The 17,224-nt window shown below is 35.6% G+C and overlaps 1 protein-coding gene across 10 annotated transcripts in view; it reads right to left on the bottom strand.

Moving 5' to 3' along the window:
- DUS2 (dihydrouridine synthase 2) overlaps window positions 1-17,224 on the bottom strand; it is a 50,519-nt gene that overhangs the window by 17,563 nt on the left and 15,732 nt on the right. For 5 of the 10 annotated variants that reach the window (XM_030024783.2, XM_030024786.2, XM_041125803.1 and 2 more), the window contains 8 exons: window positions 15,593-15,663; window positions 15,003-15,089; window positions 11,901-12,069; window positions 10,816-10,937; window positions 8,016-8,159; window positions 6,726-6,813; window positions 6,002-6,075; window positions 4,279-4,763 (listed from right to left, as the gene is read on the bottom strand). In XM_030024783.2, the coding sequence (XP_029880643.1) occupies window positions 4,526-4,763; window positions 6,002-6,075; window positions 6,726-6,813; window positions 8,016-8,159; window positions 10,816-10,937; window positions 11,901-12,069; window positions 15,003-15,089; window positions 15,593-15,663 (993 nt within the window). In that variant the 3' untranslated portion in view covers window positions 4,279-4,525. The other 5 variants (XM_041125808.1, XM_041125804.1, XM_041125805.1 and 2 more) reach the window with 2 other exon arrangements.

Genomic DNA, 17,224 nt, shown 5'->3' with positions numbered 1-17,224 from the left:
ATCGACATAGCTGCTTAACTCGAAGTCCAAATATAAGCAGACTCCTGTTTAGTAAGGCAACAGCTCTCAAGTATGTTGAGCTTGTAGGTTTGATTAAAGAAGTGGTGATAAAATGCTTTTGTGAATGAAGATTTCTTTCTAGCCAACACCTGTTTGGGACCTCTTTCAATCTTGCCTGTTAATGTCTTTAAAAAGCATGCCCTTCTGCAGGTCATAATGGGTAAGTAAAAACCAGACCTAAACAAAAAACATCCTACCTCCCCCTCCTCCCCCAGCAACCCAAGGCATGCTTACTCTTTGAATCAGAGAGCAGCTGAGCTGACATGTGGTTCACTTGCCAGCTTTCTGAAATTGCAGTACTGGGGAACTCTAGGATTTTGATATTCAAACTCTTTATTTGTACCGCCAACATTTAACCTCACATTCCAGGGCGGGGTTGGGCTCAGAGCCTGGGACATTCCAAAAAGCATTCCAACCGGCAAGGCCCCCGGAGGTAGCCCCAAAGTAAGCGCATCCATGCTAAAAGGCTAGTAAAAATACCTTTGCATTCTCATTCACTTTTCTAATAAGCAGAGCACATGCAGGCTACAGGGAGGACAAGTTACAGTTCTCCCCGTTCCCATGGATCACACTTTGACAGGTATTGTTATGAATAGTTTCTGCAACATCAGTATCAAGAAACAAAACACAACCGCTTTTTTGTTTGCTTGCTGTAGCCTTGTGACAGAAAAAATAACAGTTGCTTCACTGAGTTCCGTAGGATTAATAGTGAAACATTTTCACTAAGCAAATACTCAAAACAGAGCACAGCTTTGGTTAGTATTGACCAAGTATCATATTGACACCAAATTTAAAAAAAAAAAAAAAAAAAAAAAAAAAAAAAAAAAAAAAGAAAAGAAAGAAAAAAAGAGACATTTATGAAGAGTGAGGCTAAGTATCCTCCAACCCAACCCAATTGTGGTCTCAGTTGCCACCCTATGCAAGAATGCAGAAGTGCAATGGCTGGATCGTTAAAAACTGTAGAAGTCAGCATATCTTTCTGAAAAAAAAAATTAAGAAAAAAAATCTGCCACCTTCTGTTTATGAAAGGTACAGCAGAAAAGAGAAGCACAGGAGAAACATGTACAGACAAATCATCAGTGTAGTTTGCTCTTTAAGACTAATGTAAACAGAACATTTTCTAGAAGGAAAGCACTGGTCACTGAAGTAATTACTTTAAAACCAGTGCTGAGAAGGGAACATACATAGTAAATACAATTATCCTATCTGTAGAACTGGTTAGGATGAATCGAGCGATCAAAGTAGGATAATAAGTCACACCTTAGTTGTAAGAGTTAAGAGGAATGAAAGCATGTAACAAAGTCATTAAACAAAAACATTCTGACATGCACACACACATATATACAATTGCAACTTTTCTTTAGTTCTTTTTGAAACTGATCAAGAGTGTCAAACATGTTATGCTTTCTAGCCATTTGCCAGAATTTACAGCCCTTCTATATTTAGCATTGAATGCTCATTCCAACACAGTGACTCCTCACTCTCATTTTCACATGCTGTTTGTCCTAGCTATGGCCATCCATATTACAGCACAGACAACCTCATTAATGTATAGAACTATTACAATGAATTAAGAGAAGTAAGCGTAAGCATTGGTGACCACATAAAAATTTAAGTAAGGATTTGAAAACACGCACTTAGTAGAAAACAGACCCCCCCCCCAACTTTTAGCACCTATTTGATTAAATATAAATACAATATATATACATCGCAGACTAGTGTTAACATAGTATTTGTTTCAGCTCACAGGAAACTATGTATCCAGTATTATCCAATTCTGTCCATCAACCAAACCAAGATACATATTCTGTACCATAAGATGACTAAGCATCTACATGCTAGGGTATTCATACAACCTCTGTTTAGGTATCTATGTTCAACTATAGTCCCATGTGAATTTTTGACAGCATGCTGCAGAAATCTGCTCAGCTGTTCAACATAAAACCAAATTTTACGTATTCTCAAGTGCCACTGGAGTCACCTATCTCTCCCCATAAACATGGGCTCTGAATTGCATTTTAAGTCAATTGCTGGAAGGAAACAATGTGCTACAACTCACTAAGGAGGCAGGAAGGATGCATGTTCACATCATGTGACAAAATATCAGGAGAAAAAAAGAAAAGATACAAATACTGTTATGAAGGCCTTGGCTCCTATATTGAATGATCCGATCTCTTTTCTGAAAGAGGACCGTATCAGCAGTGGCAAATTTTCTCCTGAGTGATTGTTTTCGGGGTTGTTGGTTTTTTTTGGGGGGGGGGGGGGGGTGGGCGGGCATGACATAATGACTCTTCTACAAGCCAAGACAGAAATTACATGCTCCCCATGGCTGGTTTATCTATAAATTGGTCCCAATCCACTGTAATTTCCACCAACCCATAGTAATTGCTGCCATACAAGTCCACACTGTATTTAGGCACCACCACCTATAATAATTGGGGTTTATCCAAAGATTCAATTTTAATTTTAGACAGACAATGATGACAAGAGATGAAGCCAGATCCTTCTAAGTGGCAGGACAAGAGACAATGGGCACAAATTGAAATAAAGGATATTCCATGTAGACACAAGAAGGAAAAAAAACACTTTTTTTTTTCCTGTAAGGGTGATCAAACACTGGAACAGGTTGCCAAGAAAGGTTGTGGATGGCGTCTCAATCCTTGGAGATATGCGAAACCCAGCTAGACACAGTTGTGGGAAACTTGCTCTAGCTGACCCTCCTTTGAGCAAGGGGGTTGGACCAGATGGGATCTCCAGAGGTCCCTTTCAAGCTCAAACATTCTACAATATTAGACCTTGCAAGCCACACTGCTAGCAGGACCTAAGAACGACTTTTTCTCTATTATTCTATGATGGCTCCAAATAGTCCTGACAAAAACAAGATACCCAGATAGCACTCTCAATAGGAAAATGGCTACTTCTGAAATTCCTGATTAGTACTGCAAATTCTTTTGCTGCTTCAGAGTAAAATTCTACCATTAAAGTTATATCAAATCTAAGTATATTTAACTGCATTTACTGCAATGTACAAAAAGAACAAGAAAAACTTTCTTCTTAGACCATATACATTTACTATAAATTACTCTGATTTAAACACCAGACATTTTAAATATGAATACACATGCATTTAATTTCATAAGTCTGAATATTATCTGGTGAGATATCGTTCTTCCATTGTAAAAGAATGGTTTAATGCTGGCACTATCACTTGAGGAAAAAGATTCAAATTTTTAAATAGGAAGACTATTTATGAACTACATCCAAATGAATTGTATTTTGTATATTCTTTATACCAAATACTTTAGAGATCATGGCATGATATCCCTGTCTTCAGACCAGAATTGATAATCTTAAGATGCCTTACCCTGTTGAGGGAAACTAAACTACCGTTTCAATAAACTGTTAATAACCAAAATCCCTGAATTCTCTTAATCCATTAAGACATTCTTTTGGGGATTCAAAACTCTAAATGAAATCAGACAAGCTCAGCTGGATTGCCATGAAATCAGACTAGGTCTGTATCCTCTCTTGGCATATAGCATGTCCCTATAGCTTACTTTAATAGGAAGTTATGATGATGGCAAATTAAGAAGAGAACATGAGCCTTTGATTAAGGCCACCAGTATCACCAGCAGCTAAATACTAAGGCAAACTAGGTCACATTTCAAGAACAAACACACAAGGCCATATTTGGATGCCCATTATTGCAGGTAATATACACGTAGACATTTACTAGAACTTCCACATTCAAAAGAACAAAACAGCTCAAAGTGCTTCATTCAACAAATTCATGGCTACCAGGCTTGGCTCCAATTCTCTACTGGAAAGGCACAATTGTAATACCTAAGACCAGGAAAGGATGGTTAATTCTATTGTCATATTTCTGGAGTGTAAAATGTAGTAGAAATTATGAAAGAAGAATGTTATTTTCATGCTTAGTGTTATAATTTCTAAGTCCTCTCTGCAAAAAACTTTTTCTTGATATATGATGGGTGTAAATAAAGCTTACAAGATATGCATAAAACTCATTAGACAAAACCATGTGTACTTGGCTACTAATATGCTCCTACATTATTTCTTCTGATTAACTACATAGTTCCATAATGAATCCATCTGCTTATGGATGATGTATTCATACATCTATTAGCAGCACACCGTAGACTTGTAAAAATAAAAAACAAGTAATAAAACCAATGACAAAATTGCTTTCAAAATATCTGGTATTTTAAAAAAATTTATTATTTGGGATGATCTTCTCAATGTTCTTTAAAATCAAGTTGATAATTTATCCTGTCTGAAAGGCACCGTAGGGACAGTGAGTGGTGAACAGTAAACATCTCATTGGCATTTTTCACAACTGGGGAATTTATCTGTTTCAAGAGAATACAAATGAAAGGTGAACAGCAAGATATACAAATAGGAGCTAATTTGTAGCTGCATAGGCATGAAACCTCTAATTTCCATGCTATCGTGGCATCTTAGCCACATTCATGTCAGAAGTTTCTGCAATAAAATTAGCTTTTTTATGGGAAGGCTCAGAAAGATCTTCTCCATGGTCTCTGTTATTCAAGCACTCCCGGTCTTCCCTCTTGCGTTTGTTAATCAGGTGAGTCTCTCCCTCACACAGCTTTCCCTCTGGGACACCCAATGCTCTCAGACAGACAATAGCTGCGGCCTGTTCTGCCAGTTTCTTTGACTTGTCCCTGAAGAGCAAGCAGACAGAGCACAGGTAAAAGTAGAAACTGAAGTCTCAACACTGCCAAGAGACAATCAATTACCTGTCTCTGATGCAACATCATGAAATAAACAGCATTTGTAGTCATCTCACAGCAGAAGAACAAAATAGGTCAGTCCCAGAAATTATCTGAATCTTGCTAGGTGTCAATGTTGATGCATCACTCCTGATGTAACATTCCTAGAAAATCTGTTTCTATCAGGTCTTGTGTCTCAAACACTCTTCATTTCAAAGGTATGAAGTCAACGTGTATTTGGCCCAAATGGCTGCAATCCTCAGAAAGTTAACTTTTACAAATATGATCACTAAACAAAACTGAGTTTTGAAGGATCACTTTTCTTGAATGACACTCAGGCCCAAATAAAATCTCTGGTAGGTGTACAAGTTCATTGATGTTGACAGAAGCGGGAACTGTTCCATAATAATAAAAATTCTGCCATTTCTGAGCGGGACTGAAGATTACACATTTGTGAAATTCAGTATTTGAAAACATTTTCTTCTCAAAGTTTCATACCAGCTGAACTTAACTTCCTAAAGTCTCCGAACAGGAATGCTGTAAACACCAGTAATTGTTGTGTGCATTTGTCCTCTGTAAAATGTTCAATGCTGAGCTTTAGCTTTGCAGTTAAATCAAGATCAACTTAGGTGCAAATGCCTGAAGTCAGCTCCAGTATTAACAGATGATTGTACAAAATACCATCATGAAACTTTAGAGCAGCCCTGGACGTCACTGTTGATTAACTGTGATCTCTGAGAAGCCACTACACTGTCCTCTGCTTCACGGTCTAAAGACACTTAATCCTGACTTGTTCTTGAGAATGGATCTGCTGTAGTGGCTGAAGACACTACCTCCTCCTATGTTCTCCTCTGCCTCCCTTGGTTAGTTTTTGAACTCTTCACAGACACAATTGAACCAGGTCACATAATTGCTCCCCTTCCAATACAATTTGTGGACTAACATGCTAAGTAAATTAAAATCTGTAATGGTTTACTTGATTACGCTGAAGCTTACTTCCTCTTGTCACATTCAATTCTCAAAAATTTTTAATCCTTTCTCGCTCCTAGAGGTAGCTTTAGAAGGTAGCTTTTAGTTGACTTTTTATTCCAGTTGATTTTGATAACTGGAGCACCCTTTCATTCCAAGTTTTAAGCAACATTTCACAAACAACTACAATACAGCTGCAAAAAACATTAAGGATAGCTTACCACAGAGTTGATCTGTATTTTTGCTCAGCTACTGTCACTACGGAACAGAATAATCTATCCAATGGTCTTTGAACCTGGAGAAAAAAGAATTAAAAGGAAGGGGGGTGTCAAAAAACAGTCATGTCATTTACAGAACAAACAACATTGTCAGGGTTCATTGTTATTCTTGTCTTTACACCACAATCAAGTAACACCTTTAAAATTACTGTAATTCACACCACAAATTTAACCTTGCATATTTAAGATTAAAAAATAAGAAGAAATTGTCCAAACTGCAAATATTTTTGCTTTACAAAAAAAAAAAAAAATCAAATAATGTCCCCATCTAACCAAGCAGTTGCTCCTGTCCCATATAGTTCCTACCTACAATAGTGTGCAACAACAGAGAAAACAACAGAAATCAGATGATTTCTGAATCCAAATTTTTTACTACACAGAAGTAAAATAAAGTCAGTCATGGATTCCTATGTAATGACCTGTAGTTACAGCAAGTTCTTTCACACATGAATAAAAACCAGACTGAAGGTCTCACTTCTAAATTTTTATTTTCTAATAAAATAAGCTGCTATTTTCATACATATGTGTATTACCATTTCTGAAGCTGCTTACTCAAGAGCTATGCGAGACTGGGAAGCAGAATTTCTCACTACCTTGAGTCCTAAAATACTTAATTTCATAGACAAGGCAGAGGAAGAGGTTTGAAAGGGTTTCTTCATTGACTCACAGTTTCATAAACAGGCTGAGGATGCTTTTCTTTCCTACACCATTCCAGAAGATACATTTTTGGAGTAATCTGAGGTGGATATTCTCGCCTAGACAGAAAAATCTGTGGTCAACAACTGTGCACAGAGTTCTATTTTAAAACAGATAGTGCTGCTTATTATATTATTCCTACCAGTTATTCTTTGTGGTTTAATTTTACCGCTCAAATTATGAGAAAAATGCTATTTCTTTATTAGATAATTCAAGTAATATGTCTGACATAACATCTAAAATAAAACCTAAACTCTTCTATTAATTCTTCCCAAACATTCCCATCCTGTAGTAATACAAATAGAGAAAAGATACTTCCCAGAAAGGAGAGTCTAACTAAATATATGACACAGAATAGAGATACAGTTTGGCACTGCTTATTATAAGCAACAATATAAGATTAAACACTAGAAGAAAAGAAGCTGCTTCTGTTATGAGATAGCAGAGTTACCAAATAAAAAAGGGTAGGAAAGGTAGGCATTGATTCAGTTACTGACACGGAATTACAGCCCCTCGTACTTGGCAGAAAAAAGAAATACTGTAAAACCACTGCATTCAGTCCTCAGGGAGTCAGGTAATATATGCTGTAAATATTAAAGCATTATGACTGGATTTGAGGAGCATTTTATATCACACTCTTCTTGAGCTGTTTGACAGACTTAATAGCAAACATAGCAAAAATAGCAAACATGGGTATAATATGGAAAGTAACAGCAATTCTATAGGCTTCAGAGATTATAATCAAAGGTTACTTAAAATAGTATTGTACGTAACTCCATGAATTGTTTTTTCAAGGAATACCTTATGAGTGGAACATGTTTAGAAGACTGCAGATGAGCACACGTTATCTGCTTGTATTATGAAATTTGTGCAGGACTTTTTCTATAAAAAGTATAGTGTTTTAGTTTAGTTAAATTTCACTAAAAATAACTGAACTCTCTATTTTTCTATACTCACATTCTTCTACGTACAGATATTTGAATTTCTTTTAAGATCACTCAGCACTTTTAATAAGTTAACTGAGAGAATTAAGCAGTCTCAGGAGGCTTGGAACTAAAGAACATCTTACAACATCCAAATAGCACAGGAAGAGTAGTGATGCTAGTGATTATGTAATGATGTACACAAATTGCTTCATAAAAATTCACTCGGTAAGCATTGTTAGGCAAATTGTTATTTTCAAAAAACTGTAAGGCACTGACAAATTCACTGTTTTTATTTACAGATGCAAGATAATGAAAAACTTAACTTGCATGCTTACTTGTCAAATCTAACAGCCATTTTTATTACATCTGGATCTTCCATTTGGTCATCTTCACCTTGTGTCTCAGTTTCTGAAGATGTTTTCTTTGCTTCGAAAATAGCTGTTGTTTCTTCATAGAAATCAGCCATTTCAAAGGCTTCACTATTCAATCACAATTCCTTTGTATTAGAGATCAGCTTATAAATTTTTGTATCACATTAAGATAGAGAAAAGTAGAAATCAATTTTGTTTAAATAGAGTATGTATGTACAGAGAATCACATGAAAGTGTGGCTATATTCTGCACAGTGACATTATATTGTTTCTCCTTCAATTCTTATTGAATACTGTTGATCTACAAGTAGAAAAAGAATGTTCTCATTTCCAGCACTATACATTCAATTTGCAGCCTGAAAGTCCAGGCAGAATTAATCAGAAATACAGGTCCTGCAATGTTCAAGTTATTAGCTCAATTAATAACTTGCAGGTGGATGAATCAGCAAAGAACATCTCTGAGTGACTCTTGGTACATCAGCTCCACAAGGGCAATATGAGAGAAAAGTAGGAAATAGATTCTTCTTCTAATTTTAGTATTTAAAAATACTATAAGCAATAAACACTCTAACATCTGAATACTTCAAAATCTCAGATTTTCTGACTTCAGAGTATTATTCACAAGCCTCAATACAAGGGAGGAAGCAACTAGGATTTGGGTCAAAGGCAAGAGCCTCAAATCCTTTTAAATTTCAGATCCATGGCAGGCTGCATCTACTTTGAAAAACTGAGGCAATTCATTTTCTGCAGATGATAACAATAAAAAAACCTGCAGCATAAGAAAACTTTTACTTTCTGACTGTTACGAGAATGCTCATTGGTATGAGGCTGTTCAATGACAAAATGAATTCCAGCCACAAAGCCAACTCCAAGGCTCTAAGTGGGAAAGCAATGAAGGTAAATAATGCTAACCAATGCTTCTAAGAGAAGACAACTTATTATGTAGTTAGGTAAATTTTTTTGTTTGAAATGCAGCTGTTCTGCATTCAGTACTGAGGTTAAAACCTCAAATGGCTGTAACATGCCATCACCACCAGAAGACAACAGTATTAAGTAACATTTTTGTCTGAAAATGTATAGGTGCATTTAAATAACTGAATGTCCTTCAGTTATCTGGACATTAAACAGGCTGTTTAGAACAGTGGTTAAAAGACTGAGCCTGCTGATAGAAAGCAGTTTTATAAATTTTCAAGTGCCTCGCTCTCTGTCCCTCTCTCATGCATGTACACTGCTTAAGCCAGTTTTGAAATTGGTATTGCATCACATACACAAAAACTGATTATGTTCAATTTTGGAAGCCCCTAAATAGTTGTTAATGCATAGCACACAAAACCAAAAGTTTTACACTAGACCTCTACCCAGTGTTTATGTGTATAAACTGTGACTCTTGCAATTAGCTGTTTAAAGGCTTGACTCTTACTTTACAATTTCTTTTCTTTATATACTATGCATTACTATTCATGCAGTAGAGAACACCACCACCCTTTTGGCTAAGAGTTATTTGAAGTTGTAAAAGATTGTTTCAGTTTCAATCTTCTAACCAAACTGGAAAACAATAAGCAAAATAGATAGTAAGTTACTGTAGTAAAAATTGTGAAACTATTTACATTGCAAAAGTGAAAAGTAACTTGCAAGATTTAAATGTTGTTCATGGATTCCACTGCTCCTTTATGAATAATGAAGGCTAGCTCCTTCTATATATAAAATACAAATTCCCTTCATTGTATTGTAATAAACATGGACAGCAGTGTTTATAAAGAGCCAAAATTGGTAAATTCCAATAAACTGGCAAAAGGATTGCAGGCATTTCCATTCATTTTGAACATGAACAGAATGCTGATTAGGGTTTGCTAGAAAACAATAACTCCATCTACAAAATATTTCAAGCTTTCAACATTTCTATCCATTTTCATACACATAAGATAACAAACAGTTTCAGACTGTTTATTTTATAAAAACAGAGACTCTCTTCCCCTCCATTCCATCAGAAGGATAATTATAGCACACAACATGGATATGATACATGCAAGCTCAGACCTTGATTTTGTTCAGTTTGGCATGGGTCCAAACCTGAATTCCCCTCCATTCTGTGTGAATTCTTTAATCACATGTCTATTTTACGGTTTCTCTCAAACTTTTCCTTCTTCTTTTTCTGCCTCCCCTTTGAGACACTATATTTCCTCTAGACTGCTATATTTCCCCGAAAACATTGTCATTGTTCATTAGGATATTTCAGGTATGAAAAGCAGCACAAAAGAAATACATTTAAGTATCATACAGGTGACCTTCACACATGGTTTTCAGTTTATCTCTAAGTGTTCATTTAAAACAAACGTCATAAATATTCCAGTAACATTAAAATCCCCACATGCAAAAGGAAAAGTCCAAATAAATAAATATGTCTGGAAGAAGACAAACTCCACACTATTAACCTCCAGACTAACACTACAGAATGCTGAAACTTTTCTTAATCAGTTAATGCAAATATTGGATAAATGCCTGTCACTCAGTTACGCACCACTCAAATGAGTATGTTGAATATGTAGACAGTTTTACGGTTAAAGCTTTAAAACCTGAGCATGGAGGAAACCTAGAAAAGTTTATTGTATTATTCCACATCTCACTTCCTGGATTTTTTGTTTGGTTTATTTTTGGGTTTTTTGCAACTTCTTCTGAAGGTATGAAATGCCAGGCAGTGCTACAGACAGAGAAGTGGCTTGCAAGTTTGACAGAGTACAATTCCTGTTTCTGAAGTACATGCTTACCAGATCTCCTGTGTGGACTGTGCAGCATGCAGCTTCTTACCCTGAGTAGTTTCCAGCTGTTCTCTTAACATCTGACACAAACAGTATTTTGTGTTGGTATAGTGATTATCATATCTTACTGCCTGAAGGAGAGAGACAAAGTATATAAAAACGTACCAAACAAATTTATCTTATATAATGCTCATGTCTCTTGATAAATTTCAAAATCGTTTTTGAAAGGCAAACCACAATGCACAGTTACCTCAATAACATATTCAAGACTACTCACGAACATGAGTATAATCTGACTATTTTGGCATGCTTTCATGAACAGAAGTTCAACTTATTGATATACTTACGAAGAAAGAGTTGACCAGTTTACATAACTGACTAGCAATGCAGTGATATTTTAGTAAGTAACTAGTTAATGGCAGTTCAAATTTTCAAAACCCAAAAAATTTTGAATTGATGACATGACCAAAGCCACAGATTTCTGATTAATTTCCTATTATGTCATTAAAATTGTGTATTTTGAATAATAGAGAAAACTTATATAATAGATGACTCAGCTAATGGAGCTATAGTACTATAATACAGCATTACTTTACCAGCAAATCATTCCCTTTGCTTCCCTGCTGTTAAAAATTTTTGACAGTATTCGTGAAAAGCAATTAATTTCTAAAAATGAATCTAGCAGTAACTGAGTATTTACTATTCCTTCACTTTTCTGTTCAATATTATTTGCACAACTGTAACATCAAGAGAATTGGCCTATATATCATTAGCTTTTCAAATTTCTAGACATGTTTAGATAGCCTTGTAAGCCTCATAAACGTTCCCAAGAAACTAGGGCTAAAAAGCATGGTACATAAGAATGATCAGGAAAAACTGTCTTCTGAGTACAGATTTCTGAACATTTTTTTCTGAGCAAAATAAAATAGAGGAAGCAGCGGTTGATTTGCAAGACTCATGTCATATGCAGTAAGTTAGAATATCCCCAGAGCCTAAGTCTTTGAAATTACAAAGAGTTAAGATACTGTAATAAGATTTGGATTAACAATTCTAAACAATGTTAACTACAAGTAAGATCTTCCAAAAAAACATACATATTTGATGTAATCTTGCATGACTTCCTTCAAGGGGAAAAGACCCTCTTTTCTGAAGATGGATGGGTTCCACATGGCAGCACGAGCTATCATTACTGATGAGGCAGCTGTTGCTTTCTGGAAGGTCTCAATGTCTGTATATTCTTTGATGAAGTCATGAGATCCTCCACTAAAAATTAACATCACTGTTATAATAATGAAAGTTTTATTTGCTATTACTTGTACTTTAACACAGCCTTATATTTTCAATGTGATTTTACATTATTAATGGTGGCAGAGTCTATTTAGGGTATTATCTTAAATCTAAGAGAACAAATGGGTCTGAGAGTTTTATTAGCAATGGCTCATTAAAACACTGATTATATATAATATTTTTCATTATCTGCATACTTCTCTTAAAAATAGAAGACTTTTTATGAAGGAAGAATATATTTTGTGTTTTACACAAACTGTGTGCTTTCACACAGTTCTTAATGGATAAGGCTCACAAAGAATCACTTCCACGTTGTTTGAAAAATGATACCTTGTAATTGCCAGTTCTGTAACCTTCAAGTACATATTAATTGTGTTGGCACAAGTGATACTGAAAACAAATTAAGTATGGACAGCATCACTCCATTGTCACTCTGGCACTAAGTAGCTCTGGATCAGTCACAGAGCACTTTAAAGTTAGAAGAAGGTTGCACTGCTTCTATTGTACTGCCTCTGCTTTCAAGTCAGCAAGTCAGACACTTAGTAAGCACAAAGAACACTTAAAACACCTTTTCTTTCTCTTAAAGTTTCCCTTAGGCAAAGTCTTTTAAATGTAAAATAAAAGTTGGGCTTTTGAACTATAAAGTAGGAGTAGGATCTTTACCCCTTCAAAAGTAGAAACACTGTCAAATTCAAAATAAAAACCAGAGAATGATAAATTACTTTAAAACCAGACATTTATACTGTGAAGACAGAACAAGCAAGCTTCCTGCACTAATGAAAGATTACTCCATAAACACAGTACCATTCCAGAAATCATTGTATCAATTCAAATTTTCTTGCCTTTTTTTAGCACCAGTCCACTTCCTTTTATTCATTCCTGTATATTTCTTGACCAAGCTTGAGGTACAAGTGGTTAAAATTCTCAAAATACTAGCCAAGTAAGTTACAGCAGGGATCAAGTATCATGGATCAAATATATTTAATAAGCAGGAGTCCAAGTTGCACATTTACATTTCTTTAGAGAGAGTGTCCTGGTTTCAGCTGGGATAGAGATAATTTTCTTCCTAGTAGCTGGTACAGTGCTGTTTTGGGTTTAGGATAAGAATAATGTTGATAACACACTGATATTTTAGTTGTTGCTGAGCAGTGCTCACACTAAGTCAAAGACTTTTCAGCTTCTCACCCCACCCCACCAGCGAGGAGTCTGGGGGTGCACAAGTAGTTGGGAGGGAACACAGCCAGGACAGCTGACCCCAACCGACCCAAGGGATATTCCAGACCATATGACATCATGCTCAGCATACAAGCTAGGTGGAAAACTGCCTGGGGGTGTCAATGCTGAGGAAGAGGCTGGGCATCAGTTGATTGGTGGTGAGCAATTGTTTTTCATTTGCATCACTTGTTTTTCTTGGGGTTTATTTCTTTCTTTTTTGTTATTTTCCTTTTCATTACAATTTATTATTACTATTTTATTTTATTTCAATTATTAAACTGTTCTTATCTCAACCCACGAGTTTTCTTACTTTTACCCTTCCAATTCTCTCTCCCATCCCACTGCAGGGGGAGTGAGCAAGCGGCTGCGTGGCGCTTAGCTGCTGGCTGGGGTTAAACCACAACAGAGGGAAAAGTTTCACTAAATGGATTTAAAACAAAGATCATATCCTTCTCAGAGAAACCATTAAAAATAGGATTGTTAAGGTTAGTTCAGCATGTTGGGACACTTGCAAAGAAGTAAACTGATATAGGGATTAATTAGAAGCAATTTATCAACAATAAAGCTCTGATATTTTTATATCTCAATGGCACACTTCTACATCACAGAAAGTACTCATACAGAGCTGACATTTCTGTGACATGCATAAAATCTAAGACAAATTGTTAGCCTCATCTTTAACCTAGGCAAACAAAGGGTTCACGGCAATGCACAACATGAATTCTGCTTGGTTTTTTAATTTCATATTATTTAAAAAATTATTTTGAAAACTAGAAAGAGGGTGAATCACTGAAAAGTGGATCAACAAAGATCATCAGCATGGAATATTTCCTTTGTCCAGTACAGGTCTTCTAACAGCAAAACCTGTGACTTTCAATGTATTTTCTACATAGAAATGTGAACAGAAAAACAGTTCTCAAATTCCTGATCCAAGTATATGGTTTGCAGAGATGCAGCTTTTCCATGAAAACTCAAGATCAATGAAGAGAGAACTTCATTTAAGGACATGGCTTCTCCGGCCAAGGATATTCTACTGCCACTTATAAAGAGGTGAAACATCTGAAGATGTTGGTCAGGCAGATCAGATACAGTTCAGGACAATTTGATACTTTTCATTACCTGTGCTTCCAAAGCTGCTCTTAAAACTTATATTTTGTAGCTAAACTTTCCTGAGACTGAGCTCCTTATTTTACTATCACAGAGTTACTGAAGGATCTGTCAATACAAGCAGACAGATTCAGTGGGATCATGTCTATATGTCTGGAGACTGAGGAGGTCTTAGGCAAAATGTGAGGCCACAGAACATAACACTGGTTTTGAGCAGTAGGACAGATGATCTCTAATGTGCAAGTGTCTAACATACACAGTGGTAGGTGTTATAGCCAGTCACTGCACAGGGCTTAAAAGCATAGAGAATTCAACTGCTGGATGCAATCAGAAACAACTTGCATAGGATAGGTTGTGACACACAAAAGCAGTACTTTTTGAAAAATACGTGGAATTTTTAAACTAAAATCTGAGGTATGGTGGCATTTCACAAGGCCAACTTTTGTCACTGCTACCTCTATTGAGATTTGATCTTTAGTAACAGGTAACACTGTGGTCGCCCTACATGAAGGATCTTTTTCCTGCACTTGCAAATCTTAAGTGAGGTACAAGCATATGGCAATAACGAGCTAATTAGTCCAACTTACTTTGCTATTACTGGAATGGAGACTGCTTCAGATATGGCTTTGATCACATCACAGTGGACAGGGTGCTGAGGCCTCTCCTCCTTCTTCCTTTCCCACAAACAAAAAAAAGACAAGACCAAAGATTTCCTATGGAATTTGTAGATATCTGAATCACAGCAGACATGACTCAAGGATTATTGGGACATACTTATTTCTGCTTATTGACTTTATATATTTGATGTAATTTTCCTTTTTTTTTCCTGAAACACAAGAGAATTGTTTCATATCAAATACATTTTAAAACATTGTTACTGTAATTCCACATCCAGATAAGCAGCATTTTTTAGATATGGAGTATGCAAGATAATTTTTGTTTTATTTGGTCTTTGAGACAAAAATTTTAGAAAAATAGCAGCAAGCGGTTCAATTCCCTAATTATTGGCCTGACTTTCTACACCACCAATTTAGTTAACAGTTGAAATCAGAAACACTTATTACGTATAGAGTATACTCTCTAGTCATATCTTACTGCGCTACATTCAACAGCTACCTAAAAAAAAAAAAAAAAAAAAAAAAAAAATTCTAAGTCTCTCTTGCCTAAATCAATTTACCTTCCATGGACTGCAATGGCAGCAATACCAGTTTTTTCTATTCTCTTTACCAGATTCACAGTATCCTCAACCTGAGGGATAAGAGAGAACGACATGGGTTTAATTCAAAAAACAAACAAAAAAAAGGAATAACTATCATGCAATAATTGTGCAAACAAATGTTGGAAGTCTCTTCTTTTATCAAGAGGGATATGATTCCTGTATTTTAACAGTAACTCCCAATATGCATAACCATTTAATATATACTTCAATTAAAGAACTACATATTATGGCAAAAATAAGAATCCATTTTCAATACTTCCTTGAAACTATAGATAGCAAACTTTCTCAAAGTAAGACAATACTCTGTAGTAGAAGAATATTTTCCAACAGGTTTTTAGACTGTCATTTGAAAATGATACAAAACACTTGACTAGCAAGTCCTCTCTAATGACTACTCTGTAAATTGTAATTAAAATGCATCTTAATAAGTGGATGCCTTCTAAAGTCAACGTAACATGCAATCACACATCTATAAATATTCTTCTCAGATGTGTCTTTAAAAAGTTAACTAGTATCTAAAAAATTCTAATGATATTTGTACACGACCAGTGAATCAAAAGACACAAGAGAAAAAGGGGAAGCTCCCAGAGTATCTTCAAAGAGTTAAGCCGTTAAAAGGCAGAAAGAAATTTGGCACACTGCTGGCTTAGCCTGCCTTATGCAGCTTTGGGGAAAGGGAGAATGAAAAAAGATAAGGCCAATTTTCTTTTCCAAAGCTGGAGAATGATCTGTGGCTCATTTCAAAAATAGCACATTCAGTCTTTGAAAAATGCAACATCTACCAGCTGGCATGGACATAGAGACAGAAGCTCACCTGCTGTTCTGATGGATGACATGTTATGCAAAAGCAGCTTGAAACAAAAAGGAAAAGGCTCTAGGATAGTTGTACAAAATAAAAAGGAGAGGTGCCAGTTCTTTGATTTAATACTTCAGAACCAAAATGATCTTAGACAGTTACTGATTCTTTTCACACGTGCTTCATTTGTTCATTTAATCATTTTAAGTGCATGAGTAAATGACTTCTGAACAATAGCTAGCTGTTACAGTTCATCCATCTACAGAAATATCTATCCAGGTCATATGCAATCATGGTATCTAGGCAGGTAATTAAATACACAATTGCAAAACAATCAGTCATTAAAAGAGAAGGCACATCATCTCCTGTAGCGAATTCAACTGAAAAAAAAATCCAGTAAGGAAGCTACATTATTAATAGTTAAATTCTAGAAAAATACTGACAAAACAAAATGTAACAGCTTTAGCAATATAACAGTCTTACCACAATTTCTTTGAAATGAATGATTGTACCCAAGAATCTATCCAGAAAAAAGTAATTCTAATTGCAATGAAGATGTTGCTTCTGAGAAGGAAGATTATGGCCTCTTTGTATAAGCTAGCAAGTTCAGTGCTTCAATGTATCAAAGAGTTTCTAAAAGGGCTGTAGAAGTTGTTTTTAATTCGGGTATCATTTGTAGTATTTATTGCTGTCATTGCACATACAGTAAATCAGGAATCAAGTAATGCAAAATTTCCTTGCATTGTAGAATATGAGTAGTTTATAGAGCACAGGCAGTTTATCTTGTAAACACA

This window comes from Aquila chrysaetos, chromosome 9, assembly GCF_900496995.4.
Source record: "Aquila chrysaetos chrysaetos chromosome 9, bAquChr1.4, whole genome shotgun sequence".
Classification (NCBI taxonomy): Eukaryota; Metazoa; Chordata; class Aves; order Accipitriformes; family Accipitridae; genus Aquila; species Aquila chrysaetos.
This window is presented reverse-complemented; position numbering and strand designations above follow the sequence as displayed.